The sequence below is a fragment of the Trichechus manatus genome, unplaced genomic scaffold, assembly GCF_000243295.1.
Source record: "Trichechus manatus latirostris isolate Lorelei unplaced genomic scaffold, TriManLat1.0 scaffold00004, whole genome shotgun sequence".
NCBI classification, from domain to species: domain Eukaryota; kingdom Metazoa; phylum Chordata; class Mammalia; order Sirenia; family Trichechidae; genus Trichechus; species Trichechus manatus.
The window spans coordinates 23,357,719-23,374,183 of record NW_004443940.1 but is presented as its reverse complement, the minus strand read 5'-3'; the positions used below and the strand labels follow the sequence as shown (position 1 = coordinate 23,374,183).

General features: G+C 36.5%; 1 protein-coding gene across 12 annotated transcripts in view; it reads left to right on the top strand.

Annotated features, from left to right (window-relative positions):
• Positions 1 to 16,465, top strand: part of CCDC138 (coiled-coil domain containing 138) — an 88,588-nt gene that overhangs the window by 10,734 nt on the left and 61,389 nt on the right. For 10 of the 12 annotated variants that reach the window (XM_023733649.1, XM_023733641.1, XM_012556077.1 and 7 more), the window contains exons 6-10: positions 3,999 to 4,157; positions 9,200 to 9,319; positions 13,591 to 13,668; positions 13,782 to 13,889; positions 15,919 to 16,083. In XM_023733649.1, coding sequence (XP_023589417.1) covers positions 3,999 to 4,157; positions 9,200 to 9,319; positions 13,591 to 13,668; positions 13,782 to 13,889; positions 15,919 to 16,083 — 630 coding nt within the window. The remainder of the gene's footprint in view (positions 1 to 3,998; positions 4,158 to 9,199; positions 9,320 to 13,590; positions 13,669 to 13,781; positions 13,890 to 15,918; positions 16,084 to 16,465) is intronic. The other 2 variants (XM_023733646.1, XM_023733645.1) reach the window with 2 other exon arrangements.

Below are 16,465 nucleotides of genomic sequence, written 5' to 3'. Positions count from 1 at the left end.
ATTAAACATTTTTTAAATAATTTATTTTTTGTTGAGGATATACACAGCAAAAACATATACCAATTCAAGTTTCTACATGTACAGTTCAGTGACATTGATTACATTCTTCAAGTTGTGCGACTATTTTCACCCTCCTTTTCTGAGTTGTTTCTCCCCCATTAATAATATAAACTCACTGCCCTCTAAGGTTCCTGTCTATTCTTTCTAGTTGCTGTTGTCAGTTTGATCCCATATAGATAGATCTTAAAACAGCATAATGCTCAAGGAAGACATTCTTTACTAGTTAAGCAGGGATTTGCATAATCTAATGTGTATTTTAATAAATGAATTGGAGGGGAACAAGTGTGGAAGTGGGGAGACCAGATAGGATTCTATTGCAGTAGTTCAGGTGAGAGATATTGGTAACTTGAACTAGGAAGGTAGCAGAGGAATAGAAGTCAATGGATTAGAGATTTATTTTGGAGGTAAAATGGCTGCACTTGGTATAATGAATTCAATGTGGTATAGGGAGAGTAAGGTGTCAAGGATGATTACCACATTTCTTGTTTGTGCAACTTTGAGGGAGAATGGATTTAGAGAGAAAGATCAAGATTTTAGTTTGGAACGGGTTGGGTTTGAGAGTTAAATGGAGATGTTATATAAGCAGTTAAATATATGATTCTGGTAGTCAGAACATGGGTCTAGGATGGAGATAAAAATTTAGAAGTCGTCTACATATAGATATTTTAAGCTATTTAAAGTAGTTGAGATCTAGAGAGAGCATAGAGAGTGAAGAGATGGTAGTGGTCTGATGTGTCCTGGATTAGGATGAGGCCTCCAGGATAGAGAGAAATAGATGGAGTCTAGAGATATTTGAGAGATGGGATCAATAGAACTTAGAGCTTCTTTGGATATGGGAAGCAAGCAATAAGGATTAGTCAAGGGCGATATGCTGGTTTAGTTTTTGGGCAGTTGTCTAAGTGGTACTGCTTTTTGCTGAGATAGGGAACAAAATAGGAGGAGGAGGAGAGGATTAATTTAGTTTTTTTTAAGTAACTTAAATTTTTTTGAAGTGTATAGTTTAGTGGCTTTTAGTATATCAGTTATGCAGCCATCAGTGTAATTAATTTTAGAATATTTTCATCATCCCAAAAAGAAACGCTCCCCTCATTAGCAGTCACTCTTTACTTTCCTCCAACTCCCCCTGCACTAGGCAACCACTAATCTATTTCCTGTCTCTGTAGATTTGCCTATTCTGCACTTTTAATATAAATGAAATCATACAATATGTGGTCTTTTGTGACTGTTTTCACTTTGCATAATGTTTTCAAGGTTCATTCATGTTATAGCATGTATCAGTACTTCATTCCTTTTGTGTATCCATTGTATGAATATACAACATTTTCTTTATGCAGTCATCAGTTCATGGACATTTGGCTTGTTTTGTATGTTAATGAGTAATGGTGCTATGAACATTTGTGTACAGGATTTTTTTTTTTTTGTAGACATATACTTTCGTTTCTCTTGGGTATATACCTACGAGTGGGATTGCTGGTCAAATGGTACCTCTATGTTTAACTTTGTGAGGAACTACCAGACTGTTTTCCAAAGTGGTTGCACCATTTTACATTACCACCAGCAAATTATGAGGGCTCCTGTTTCTCTACATCCTCACCAACACTTGTTATTAAATTCTTTTTGATTCTAGCCATCCTATTGGGTATGAAATGGTATCTCATTGTGGTTTGGATTTATTTGAATTTCCCTGATGGTTAATTGAATTCCTTTTTTGTCATGTTATTTGGGCCTACCTGAAAGCACACAGGTGGAGGTGTTGAATAGGTAGTTTGGATTTGAGTTTGGAGCTTGGGAGAAAGATCTGATCAATTGTAGATTGGTAGCTAAACATGGTAAGTTAAGCCATTGAGTGGATGTAATCAAGCAGAGAAAATGTAAAGAATGAGAAGAAAAAAGGCTTAAGCCCAGACCTCAAGGAACGTTCATAAGTAAAAGATAGTAGAGGAAGCAGGGAGTCCCTGTGTAGTGCAAATGGTTAATGCGCTTAGCTGCTAACCAAAAGGTTGGAGGTTTGAGTCCACCCGATGGCACGGCAGAAGAAAGGCCTGAGACCTATTTCCAATAAAACCAGCCATTGAAAAACCCTGTGGAGCACAGTTCTACTCTGACACACATGGGTTCGCCACGAGTGGAATCAACTCAATGGCAACTGGATTTTATTTTAGAGGAAGCAGAATCTGCAAAAGAGACTGAGAAGCCATGGCCAGAGAGGGAGATGGAAAACCGGGAGAGTATGGTATCATGGAAAACAATGAAAGAGAGCATTGTAAGTCAGAAGGAAAGGACAATAGTATAAATGCTGCTGAAAGACTCCATAAAATAAGGGCTGAAAAGGGAACTTCAGATTTAGTAATAAGTAAGTAATTTCAGCGACAGCAACTGGTTTAGTGGTTTAAGTCATTTCATTAGAGGGATGTGGGCTGATGCCAGATCAGAGTGAATTGTGGAGTGATTCGGAAGTGAGGGAGAGGAGATAGCAAATGTAGACAACGTTTTAAAGAAGTTTGGTTGTAAAGGGGAGGAGATATGTGGGTAGGGTCAAGAAAGATTTCATTTAAGATGGGACAAGAGAAATTAAAAATTAGAGGGATAATCAACAGAGCAGTCGCCACAGAAGGCAGAAGGTAATGAGAGCTGAGCTTGCCCTTGTGATGGGAGGGAAGGAGAAATGCGTATGTATCTTGTGGTCAGGAGGTTGATGTTTCCTTCTGCTGTCTTCTACTCTCCCCATAAAGTCAGAGACTAGGCTATCCACAGAGACTGGTGTGGGAAGTGATGTTTTCAAAGTTAGTAAAGAGTGGAGCAGATCTGAAGTAGACACTGTGGAGAATGGGAGAGAGAGAGAACTTGTTACCGCAATGGCAGGTCTGAGCTGCCTGCCACAGAAGCCAGTACTGAGACAGGGGTGAGGTGAGCAGCAAGAGTGTTTTATTGTATATTAATATACAGGAGACAGAGGGGAATGAGCTCCTCCAAAAGACCTGTCTTCCCCTTGGAGACTGGCTGAAAGTTTTTATATGGACAAGATTATAGTTTTTTTTCAGTGGTTGCCTTCTTCCCCTCCCAGATGGTCGAACTTCGTACTGGCAATCCTTGAAGGTCATCTTGCGCCGTTATTATCACGTCGCAGATGAGTTACTCCCAGTCCTTGAGGGTTATCAATTTGTTCTGCTACCCTCCAAGGTCGTTCTACCTCTCAAAGAGAAACTTAGTTAAACTTTAAAGTCATGGGAAAGCAAGAGGGAGGATAGGAGGAAAACAAATCAAAATCATAGGAGCATGCAAAAGTGAACTATGCAAGCTAGGCATTAACAGTACCACAGTACCCAGGAAGCTAGGCCTGTACTGCTGGCAGTAAACAATAAATGTCAAATTTCTACGCAGCCCCTTTCAAACTGACCGTGAAAATATAAAAAAACTTTCTGGCCTGCATTGAGGGCCCAGTAGGGATTTGAGATGAATGAATTTACAATAGTACTTTTCATGATTGTGTGATTTTTCTCCTGTGGTGTTTACCAGTGGAGCGTAGGGGCAGGGAGGGTGGTCAGTGCATTGATCAAGGACTGGGGAGGTTCTCCCAGGCCAAGGTAATAGATAATAAGTTGATGGAGGGGCATGTATAGGCAAAGTAGTAGACATGAAGTTAAAATGGAGCATGGATAGAGAATTAACTCTGTAGTGAACTGATCCATTTTGGACCCCAAAATCTCTTGAGTGATCATAGTAGAACCTCATACATTATCAAGTTTCGCAACAAGATAGGATTTCTGTGCAAATTCACTTGCTGTACTAGTCTAGCTATTACTGTAATCCACATTTTACTTAGGTATTCATGTATTCCATGCACCACTTAATTAAACTATAATCACAGTCAATAAGAAATAATTTGCAGGATTTATGAATGTATTGTTTTAAAACTCATACATCTGCTCTGTTGATAGTGTGAAACGGCAGCGCAACAGCAATTTGCTGAAGAACTTCAAAAGCGAGAACGTTTTTTAGCTGAACGAGAACAACTGCTTTTCAGACATGAAACTGCCTTGAGTAAAATTAAAGGTGTTGAAGAAGAGGTTCTTACAAGGTTTCAAATTATAAAGGAGGTAACTGTATAGCATTTGATTTTAGAGTAGCGTAATTTCTCTTTTTCCTCTTAACTTGAATTTACCTGTTGTTAACTTTTTGCCACTTTTGCTTTATTCCCCCTCCCCATTTTTTTTTCCTGAACCATTTGAAAGTCACTTGCAAAAATCATGATGCATCACTGCCAAATATTTCATCATGTATTGCATAAGGATAAGGATATTCTCTGTAACACCATTATCGTATCAAGAAATTAATGTTAATTAAATAATATAATTTAATTTGCAGTCAACGCTCACTTGAAAAGCCCAGGCCATCAGGCTTGTTGAGTATCTCACATTCTGGATTTGCCTGATTATTTCCTAAGGATTATATTCAGATGAAATATCTTTGGCAAGAATACTGTGTTGGCGGTGTAGTGTGCTTCTTTGCATCATATCAAGAAGCATATTACTGTATGTATAATATACATAGAGTAGAATTCACTCTGTGTGTTGTTCAGTTCTGTGAGTTTTGATAAATGCATACAGTAATGTAATCACCATCATTGTCAAGATAAAGAATGGTTCCATCATCCCAGAAGTTTCCTTATGTCCCTTTGTAGTAATCCCTTCCCCCCTACTCCAGCATCTAGCAACCGCTAATCTATTTTATGTTCCAATAGTTTTGTTTTTTTCTAGAATATCACATAAGTGGAATCCTTTTATGATTTTTTTAAACCTTTGTTTATGATGTATTGGCGTGCTTTTCTTGCAGTTTATCCTGTTTTGGGTTTACCGAGCTTTTTGGATCTTTCACCAAATTTTGGAAGTTTTCAGCCAGTATTTCTTCAAATATTTTTTCTGCTCCAGTTGCTTTCTCCTGTCCTTTTGTGCCTTTGGTGACTCATATGTTAGACTTTTTTGGTATTGTCCCACATGTCTCTGAGGCTCTGTTCCTTTTTCTTCCCATCTTTTTCTTCTCTGTTCTTCAATTGAATAATTTCTGTTGATCTGTCTTTAAGTTCACTATTTCTTCTTTTATCTCCATGTTACTATTGAGCCCATTTAATGATTTTTTAATTTCTGATATATTTAAGTTCTAAACTTTCCAATTATGTACTTTAAAAATGAAAAAAAAATTTTTTTATAAGAATTTTTGTCTTTTCATGTATTTGCATTTACCTCATGGAGCATAATTAAAATAGTTCCTTTAAATTCTTTATCTGATAATTCCAATATCTGGCTCATTTTGGGATTGGTATCTGTTGAATGTCTTTTTTCTTGTGACTTAGTAACATTAACTTGGTTCTTTGTATGTCCAGTGGTTTTGAATTGTATCCTAGACCTTTTGAATATTATGTTGCATAGTTTATAGGTCCTGTTATAATCCTCTGCAGAATACTGATTTTTATTTTTATTTTAAAGCAATCAGCTCACTTAGGTTTAACCCAAAAGTTCTTTCTCACTGTCTTTGGGCAGTAGTTCCAGTATCATCTCCGCTGAGTTTTCAAAGCCTTTGTTACGTTGCTTTGGAGTTGTCTTGTGCATGTGCCACTTAGGAGTTAGTCTAAGACTTGGGCAATCGTTTAAATCTTAGCTCAGCTCTCAAAGTCTTTACTGTGTTGCACTGGATGTTTTCATGCATGTGCCTGCCACTCGGGGTTAGTCTGAGACTTGGGTAGTATTTTAAAACTTAGTTCGATTCTCTACGTCTTTGCTCTGCTCCTTTTGATCTGTCTTGTACCTGGGGAGCTCAAGGTTGAGCCTGAGTTTTGTTCAGATTCAAACATACCAGAGTGAGAGAATCCTTGTCTTAGTTACCTAGTGCTGCTGTAAAAGAACTACCACAGGTTGGTGGCTTTAAAGAACAGAAATTTAATTTTTCACAGTTTAGGAGGCTAGAAGTCCAAACTCAGGGCACTGAGTATAGGGGAAGGCTGTCCTCTCTCTCTGTCTGCTATGGAGAAAGATCATTGTCTCTTTCAGCTTCTGTAGGCCAGGCATTCTTCAGTTCCTTGGCTATACTCATGTGGCATCTACTTCCCCCCCTCCCCCCAACCCCCTTCCCGACCATTTGCGCTTCCTTGTCTCTGTCTGTGCAGTTCCTTATAACTCAGCAGTGATTAGGACACAACCTACACCGATATGGCCTTGTTAACATAACAAAGAAAACCCTATTGCCAACCGAATTAATATCCAAAGATATGTTGTTGTGTGCCATAGAGTCATTTCCAACTCATAGTGACCCTATAGGACAGGATAGAACTGCCCTATAGGGTTTCCAAGGAGCGACTGGTGGATTTGAACTGCTGACCTTTTGGTTAGAAGCCTGAGCTCTTAACCACTTCACCACCAGGGCTCCAGCACATATTGTGTGAGGACACAATTCAGTCCGTCACAATACTCTTTGATTTTCTTCAAGATTCTCCCCACACTCTTTGGCTGACAGGGGCCCCTTTCCTGGTTTCCCTGGCCAGAAAGACAGAATTCTTTCAGAATTGTAGCAGCCAGCACCTGCTCCATTCTTCTGTGACTGAGGCCCACCCTAGGGCAAAGCTGCAGGAGACCAAAACAAAAACCAGGGAATTCGCCCCCTTGTGGGTTGCCTCTCCATGTTTTCACTCGTCTCCACAGTTCACCTGCTCTTGTTTACTTTTCACAGGCCTCAGGTGCTGAGTTGCTTTTTTGTGTTTTGTCTGGAGTTTTTAGTTTTAATCAGTAAGAGAAATAGAGTATAGTGGGCTTATGGTGTCATGCCAAAGTGGAACTCCTACTGTGTGTGTGTGTGTTTTTAAATATTTTTTATTTTATTTTTTTTAAATTGTACTTCAGGTGAAGGCTTACAGAACAAATAGTTTCTCATGAAACAGTAGTACACATGTTGTTTTATGACATTGGTTAATAACCCCACAACATACCAACATTCTAACTTCTCAATCTTTTTTTTGGTGAAAATATACATAGCCAAAGATATACCATTTCAAAAATTTCTACATGCACAGTTCAGTGACATTGACTGCGCTCTTCCAGTTGTGCTGCTATTCTCACTTAAGATGAAGGCTTACAGAACAAAATAGTTTCTCATTTAACAGTTACTATAAATGTTGCCCTATAACAATGGTTAACAATCTCACAACACATCAACAATATCCTTACTCAACCTTGGGTTTCCTATCACCAGCTTCTTTGTCCCCTTCTGCCTTCTGGCTCTTGTCACTGGACTCCTGTACCTCATTAGCCTCATTTGGTTTTATGGGGCTGTTTTTAAATATTTTATTGTGTTTTTGGTGAAAGTTTACACAGCAAATTAGGTTCCCATTCAACAATTAATACACAATTTGTTCTGTGACATTGGTAACAATCCCCAAAATATGTAGCACTCTGACCATTTCCACCCCGCCTGGCCCGTTTCCATCCATCCAGTTTCCCTGCCCCTCCTTGCCTTCTCATCTTTGCTTTGGGATAAATGTTGACCATTTGGTCTCGTATAGTTGATTGTTTAAAGGACTGTGGTTTATAGGCCAATCTGTTACTGGACTGAAAGGTGACCTCCAAGAGTGGCTTGAGTTCCAGGTTAAAAGGGTATTTTAGGGCAATAGTCTTGTGGGTTCCTGTAGTCTCTAGTAGTCCAGTAAATCTGGTCTTTTTTATGAGTTTAAGTTTTGTTCTATGTTTTCCTCTCATTCTACCTGGAAGCCTTCTATTGTGTCCTTGGTCAGAACGGTCGATGGTGATAGCTGGGCACAATCCAGTTCTTCAGGTCTATGTGTTTTTAATATCTTTTAGATGTGGAAAAATTAGGACAACTGAAATATTAAATTACTTTAAAAAATAACTGTATTTGTGACTGTGTGAAATGTTAAAGAATCATTTAATGTCGCAATAAAATTACATAGAGCTGTTTTTTTTTTCAGATTATTGGATTTTTTTGACAGGGCTAACGACAGAAGGTTCAGAATCCCAGATCTCTTCATCCTGGTCTTATTCTTGATTTCTTTCTTTAGATTTGTGTGTTACTATTCTTATTAAGTATAAAGATAATTACTTTGTTTTAATGGTATTTATGTGATTATTTGGTTGTAGGAAATCATTTTATTTTCTTGATTTCCTATAGAAATGTGCTTGTTTCAATACCTTATAAATAAATTGAGAGTAAAAGGTAGAAGAAACTATAAGTATTCACACTTTAAATCTAAAATCTGTTATCCCATTTCAACGTGATTAGAGGAGAAATTGATTGGAATCATTGCATGAAACTGATTAAGGAAAGTCAAATAGTTTAGGAGTAAGAGAAATTTTAGTATGTATTTAACATTTTTTTGAGATTAAAGCTGACTTCAAATATTTTGACTACTTGTAAGAATAAGAAATTATTCTTAGTCTTACATGTAATATTTCTTTTACTTAATCTATATAATATTTCGTTTACTTTCTCAAGGGTGATTTGCACCTTAAGTTTTAATCTATAAAGCTATGAATAGCTAGTCTCTTGAAGAGGATTAGAAATTCTTCATTGTTTAATCACTCCATGATGTCAAATAGAAAGTATTTCAGTGAGTTTCTACGGGTGGATTTTTCTAAGGAAAAGCAGAAAATAGACTTATTGCTGCTTAATTTGTATGATAATATGTTTCAGTAGGTATTTCATAAATAATTTTGATGTTATGTTATTGCTTTGGTTTACTACATTGTTTTTATAAATTATTTGGAGTTTTAGTCACCTTTGCTTAAATACACTGAAGAAAGTTCTTGGGAGTTAAGGAGTTCTAATTTTTAATTAATTTATGTTTGATACATTAGTAGGAAGGAGCCCTAGTGGCACAGTGGCTAAAGAGCTTGGCTGCTAACCGAGAGGTTGGCGGTTCAAACCCACCAACTGCTCCGTATAAGAAAGATGTGGCAGTCTGCTTCTGTAAAGATTTACAGCCTTGGAAACCCTGTGGGGCAGTTCTACGCCGTTCTGTATGGTCGCTGTGAGTCAGAATTGACTCGATGGCAGTGGGTTTGGTTTTATTTGGTTTTAGCATTAGTAGTGTGGAATCCTTTCCTAATTTTTAGATTAGACTTATTTTCCCTCGTAGCAACATGAAGCAGAAGTTGAACACTTAACCGAAGTTCTTAAGGAAAGGACTAAAGAAAGCAAGAGGTTGAGGTCATCTTTTGATGCATTGAAAGAATTGAATGATAGCTTAAAGAAACAGGTAAGACCTGTTTTAATATATATTATATTACAAGACATTTTTGGAATCATGTTATATTTAATAAATTATAAGTCAAAGTCTTAGAACCTATTTTGACTAGAAAAAAATTGATTAAATCTGTTAGCTTTATTATAAAGTATTTCCAAAGATAAATATTTTTAAGTTCTTGGCTTCTCCTCATCATTTACTCTGGCAACCAGCTGAGATGTTTGGCAATTGGAAACTTTTTAAAATATAAGAACATTACAAGATCGAAAAGAAGCAAAAGAAAAAAAAAACTTGATAACCTCAGGACTAGTGACCTTTTAAGCACTGATTTCTAGCTTTAATACTTACTATTGTAACAGTGGTGTTCAGTAGTAGAATTCTTGCCTTCCATGCAGTAGACCCGGGTTTGATTCCTGGTCAGTGTACCTCATGTGCAGCCACCACCCATCTATCAGTGGAGGCTTGCATATTGCTGTGATGCTAAGCAGGTTTCAGGGGAGCCTCCAGACTAATATGGAATAGGGAGATGGCCTGGCAGTCTACTTCTGAAAATCAGCCAGTGAAACTCCTTTGGGTCACAACGGTCCTATCTGCAACTGATCATGGGAGTGAGGCAGGATCAGGCTGCGTTTCATTCCATCGTACAGGAGGTTGCCCTCAAGCAGCTAACAACAACAATAACAACATGGTAACTGCTGTTACATGCCACTGCTTATTTAGCATTTGTTTTTAGTGTGTCTGATTTATCCTGGGGCTTGGTGCTAGATTTAAGTCTTCACATTGCTCATAGTCTGGCAGGTATAATCTGGTGTTATATTGCACTGTAATTATTCTTATAGGTGCTGTAATTTAGGTAAGTACTTACTACTAAGAGAAGCCCTGGTAGTGCAGTGGTTAAGCACTCGGCTGCTCATTAAGAGATTGGCGGTTTGAATCTACCAGCTGCTCTTAGAGAGAAAGATGTGGCAGTCTGATTTCATAAAGATCACATACAGCCTTGGAAATCCTATGAGGTAGTTCTGCTCTGTCCTGTACAGTCGCTATGAGTTGGAATTGACTCGATGGCAATGGGTACATAGTACTAAAGTTGCACAACAGGAGCATTTTTGTGAGGTGTCTCTAGTTTTTTTACTTCCATCTGCCAGTTGATATTTTTATTTTAATCTATTTTATTGTGATAAAATATATAATAAAAATTTGTCATTTTAACCATTTTTCAGTGTATAATTTAGTGACATTAATTACATTCACAGTGTTGTACAACCATCACCACTATCCATTTCTAAGTTTTTATCACCCCAAACAGAAATTCAGTACCCCTTAAGTAATAACTTAAGCAATAACTTCCCCTCAGAGATAGTGTGCCTGCCTCCTAGGATTCCTTAGCCAGCTACTTATTTTCTTTGTACTCTCTGCTTGTTGACACCTCCCTGCTTGGCAGTGATATCTAGGTACCGTATTTCTCTGTTGATCTAATTCTTGGCTTCCTGAATTTATGGCCTCCCACAATTGTACTGTCATCTTCACTTACTGTTTTCTGGAAACCTGACTTATCCCTGGAGAGATTACATTTTCCCATCAGAGTCTCAATCCAGCACCTTCTTTTGCGAAGGGCTCCTTTAATTGCTAGCATAGGTGGATTGTTGTCCGTATCTCTCTCTTAGGTTTCTATAATCCTTAATGATTTTGCATGTGTTTGCATGAGTGTGTGGTGATTAGGTTGGAATATGTAAATTGTTAAGTGGTTGAGCCTATTGGTTATTTTATTTATGAAGTGCTGTGTACAAACTGAAAGAGCTGGGAGAAAATCTTTGGTTACAAGGGGTAGAATCCTTTTTTATGGTAGCTTCTGTTTAGCATAGATCAGGGGTCAGTAACCTTTTTCTGTAAAAGACAAGATAGTAAATATTTTAGGCTTTGTGGGCCATATGGTCTCTGTTGCAACTATGCAACACTGCCATTGTAGTGTGATGGCAGCCATCAGCAATATGTCAACAAATGAGCATGGTTATGTTCCAGTAAAACTTTATTGACAAAAACAGGCAATGGACAGATTTGGTCTGCATGCCATGATTTGTGACTCCAGACATAGATAAATGATAAATACTTCAAAATTGTTTAATAAAAATGTTTATTATTTCTATGACTTACATAATAATTTATGATAGTACTAGATATAAGTAAATTTGCTTTAATAATAATAGTAATAAAACTTTACCCAGGAAGTCTTATCAAGCTTGGGAGACAAGGGTTAATATTCAAGACCCATCAGGGAGAAGAGGTTCTAGTGAACACCCCGGTCTCTCAGTTGAAAGCAATAGGGTTGTACCCAGGAGCAGGTGCATTAGAGGTAGATAGAATCCTCTCAAAACTGAAATCTAGCCTTGACTCATCTCAGTTCCTGAACGGATTGAAGTGACCCAATTTTAAGTACCCATTTTACATACCTAGTAGAGGAAAGAATGAACTCTTTTTGGAAAAGGTATTTGATATAGTCTTTACAGTTTTGTTTTGTTTTTGTTTTTTAATATACAACACCTGTCATTACATACAAAGTTAATAAGCACGTCAAAAGACAAGAGCACATGGCTGAAAATGAAGAGAGCAAAATCATACAATAGAAATATACCTGTAGGTGATCTGGAATAATGATTAATATCTTTAAGAAAATAGGAAAAAAAATATTGAGAAATTCATTAGAGAGTTGGAATCTATTAAAAAAAATAATTAAATTGAAATTCTAAAACTGAAAAATACACTGATTGGATTTAAGAACTTCAGTAGATGGGTTAACAATCGCTGAGACACAGCAGAAGAAAGGATTAGTGAACTGTAAGATAGGTTACTAAATCTCCAAACTGAAGTATGGAATGAAGAACGAATGGAAAATTCACAAAAGAGATGTGTGGGGCATAGTTAAAAAGTTTAACGTACGGGAATTCCAGAAGGAGAGGAAAGAGAGAATGGGGCAAAAGCAACATGTGAGGAGACAATGGTCAAAAATTTTCCAAAACTAATGAAAAATATCAACCTACAGATTCAAGAAACTGTGTTAACCCCAAACAGGATAAATACTGAGGAAAAGCCGTACAGACATTCATCACTGTAAGACTGCTGAAAATCTTTGATAAAGAGAAAATATTAAAAGTGGCCAGAAAGAAAAGATACTTTACCTTCAAAGAAGAAACAACAAACCTGTTGGCTGTCTTGTAAGGATGAAATATCACCCATCTTAAATGCAGAAGAGAATCAAAAAAACAAACCCGTTGCCATCAAGTTGATTCTAGCTCACAGCGACCCTGTAGGACAGAGTAGAACTTCCCTGTAGGGTTTCTAAGACGTGGCTGATGGATTCTTACTGCCGACCTTTTGGTTTGCAGCCGAGCTCTTAACTACTGAGCCACCAGGGCTCCAAGCACCGAACGAGAGGGAAAACCTTCCCTACTTATTAAATAAGGCAGTATAACCTTGAAACTAAACCTCATGACATGTGCACAGAATACCCAAAAGCATACATAGTCAAGCTATTAGAATTGATAAAAGAATTTAGCAGGATCTCTCTGTAAGTTTGGTATACAAAAATCAATTGTATTTCTGTATATACCAACAACAGTTAAATAGAAAATGTCATTATCAAAAGATGCGAGGTGGTAGTTGTCGGTTGCTGCAGAGCCAGCTCTGACTCACGGCGACCTTATGTATAAGGGAACGAAACCTTGCCCAGTCCTGTGCCATCCTCAGGTAGTAGCATCAAAAAACATTAGCTACTCAGGAATAAATCTAAAGAAAGATGTACGAAGCATCTATTCTGAAAACTACAAAGCATTATTAAAAGAAAATCAAGAAGACTTAAGTGAAGGATATATTATGTTCATGGGTGGGAAAATACAATATTGTAAAGATGCCAGTTCTTTCCAAATTGATCTATATATTGAATGCAATCCCAATGATAATTAACTTTGCTGCATACTTATGATTTGTTCACTTTTCTGTGTATACATTCAATAAAAAGTTTACTTAAAAAATTTTCCCACTGAAAGGTATACTTTTAAGGTATCAGGAGTCTTGCAGATTTTTCATAGCATGAAGTAAGCATTCTTAGATACTATTAATGTTTTAGGGACAAGTGGTGATTTTAGTTCGGATGTGGTTTAATCATCAATGCTTCCTCTGTTTTGTTATGTTGCTTGGTTATGCAGGCCAGATAAGGTAGTAGATTGTTCGAGAAACCCTTGGTACGATTTTAAGGTTTATATTAAAATATATAACTTTTTCTATACTAGTTAAATGAAGTAAGTGAAGAAAACAGGAAGATGGAGATTCAGGCTAAAAGAGTTCAAGCTCGTTTAGATAATTTACAGGTAAGCTGCTTGCCATTTTCTTGAGATACAAGTGAATTTTAAAATGGTTGCTTTTTGAATTTGCTTGCCTTTAAAATAATTGTCCTTTAATTCATGGGTATGCACTTTTGCAGAGGAAGTATGAGTTTATGACAATACAGAGATTGAAAGGAAATTCCCACTCTGCTCATGAAATGAAAAGTTTAAAACAAGAAAAAATACCAATTTCGAAAACTTGTAAGGTATGATATGACTGAAAATTTCTTAAACAGGAAGCCAGGAAAATTTCTCTTGCTCTTTAATCTTTTTTTCTTTCATTCACTTACGAAAAGATTCACCATAACAATTTCTTTGCAGAGAAATATCTCTAGAATATTTCAAATGTAATTTTATTTGCAAAACCAGAATATTTAAGCAGTGCTTCAGGGATAGTAGCAATGACAGAAATCACAGCAACTTAAGGTTAGTAACACTTTTATTATTCATTGTGTTTTGAGACTCCAAGGCATTGAATGTTGTTTTTCTACCAGGACTGCAATCCATCCCTGAATGGGCTCCATTTTCTTTTTTCTAAGAATTTTTAAAAATCGAGGTATATGTTACATAAAGTAAAACAATGCACAAATCCTCATGTGTACAGTTTTTTGATCAGTTTTGACAAATGCGTACTCCCCGTGACCTACATCCTGTCAAGATATAGAACATTTCCATCACCCTAAAAAGTTCTCCTGTGCCCCTTCCTGATCGTTTTTTCTGTCAGAAGCAATGGTTGACCTGGTTTTTATCACCATGATGAGTTTTGCCGAGTTTAGAACTTCAGTCAGTGGAACTGTGTAATCTGTACTTGTTGGTGTTTATTGTTTTTTTTGCTCGGCATAATGTTGTTGAGCGTATCAGTAGTTTTGTTCTTTTTGTGTTACTCATACTTGGTCCCTTCTTCTGCTGATAGACACCTGGACTATTTTAAGTTTTTGCCTATTATAAATAAAGCTGCTGAGACTACTCATGTACGTGGCTTTTTGTGGGCATGTTTTCATTCCTCTTGGGTATATAACCAGGACTAGAATTTCTGGGTCATAAGGTAGATAGATGCATGTTTAACTTTTTAAGAAACTGCGAAACTGTTTTCCAAAGGGGGTGTACCATTTTATATTCCTACTACCAATGTATGAAAGTTCTGGTTGCTCCACAACATTGCCAACATTTGGTGTTTTTAGACTTTTTTAGTTTTTGACCCATTGGGTGTGTAGTGGTAACTCATTGTGGCCTTTAATAATTTTTATAAAAATCTCCAGTTCTTTTAAAGTAAATTAGAAAAAGTAGAGATTTTATACTCAGGTACTCAAGATGATTGAAGTTTTTATCTAAAGGCAGTTAGTTTAAGAACTATTGGAAGAAAATTGAGAAGGTTAAATGTTACTCTTACTCAGAGTAATGTGTTAACTCTACTATTTGTCTTTGTGTTTTCGACCACCTGATTCTGTTTTTGTGGATTACAGTATGCTTAATGCTGCCTTTTTATTAATCTGCTTTTATATGTCTCTGCCTTCTCAGATTTTAAAAAATGAATTAATAGCATAGTTCTCTGCTTAAGGTAAATGTGTGATAAATACTGAATTACATTGGCCAAAGATGTGTTTTGAAAGAATACTAAAATCAATCTAATTAAATTTTTCAATGATTTGAGACATTTTGTTTTTATTCTTTTTCCACCATTTTGGTAGACTCTCAGAGAACAGGATTTCTAGAAAGAAAAAAAAAATCATATCTAGTTTCTAGAATGTTATAATGTAAAGAAAATCAGAGTAACAACCTTTGTGGGAAGAAGAAAATATGAAGTACCATAAGCAGAAATTCGTTAGCTCTTGAAAACTTTTAATTTGTGAAAATCTTTTAGTTATAGATGGTTCATGTTCTTGAGTTAAGGCCATTTTTACTTTTCTTAGTTTTCTGTGTTATTAAACTTGGATTAAGAGCTCTTATGAAAATTCTTTTTATTTTGGTAATAAGGTGCAATTCTTTCAGTTTCCTTATTGTGATGCGTTTTCTCCCCTTCACTCAGCTAGAATTTATCATGTTTTCAGTATTAATTTGGTGTGTTTGCTTTGGAGTGTCTTTAGTTTGTTTGGAGAAGGTGTGTTCTTAAATACATGTTTTGGTTAAGTGCTTGGGTAAATTGTTCCATAATCATTGATAAAATTTGGGGGTTGCCTTTGAAGTTTTATGAGGTTATGAAGTGAAATAAATGTTTGATTAATTTTGATTTTCTAGGTGCCACTTAATGCACAAGTTTACGAGCTTTTAGCTATGTTCATGGACTGGATTTCAGACCACCACCTTAGTAAACTGAAAAATGAAGAATTTGGAATGGAGGCTGAAAAGCCGCTAATCAAACATGCTTCTCAGAGAAATGATATTCAGGAGAAGTGTGTAAAGGTTTGTTTTTTAAATTTGAAAAATATGACTCAATAGACCTGAGGATTAAGAAAAGAAAAGCCTATAGTATTTTTTTTTAAATTGTACTTCAGGTGAAGGCTTACAGAACAAATAGTTTCTCATGAAACAGTAGTACACATATTGCTTTGTGACATTGGTTAACAACCCCACAACATGTCAGCCCTCTAACTTCTCAACCTTTTTTTTTTGGTGAAAGTACACATAGCCAAAGATACACCATTTCAAAAATTTCTACATGCACAGTTTAGAGACAAGGACTGCTCTCTTCCAGTTGTGCTGCTATTCTCACTTAAGATGAAGGCTTACAGAACAAAATAGTTTCTCATTTAACAGTTACTACACATGTTGCCCTATGACAATG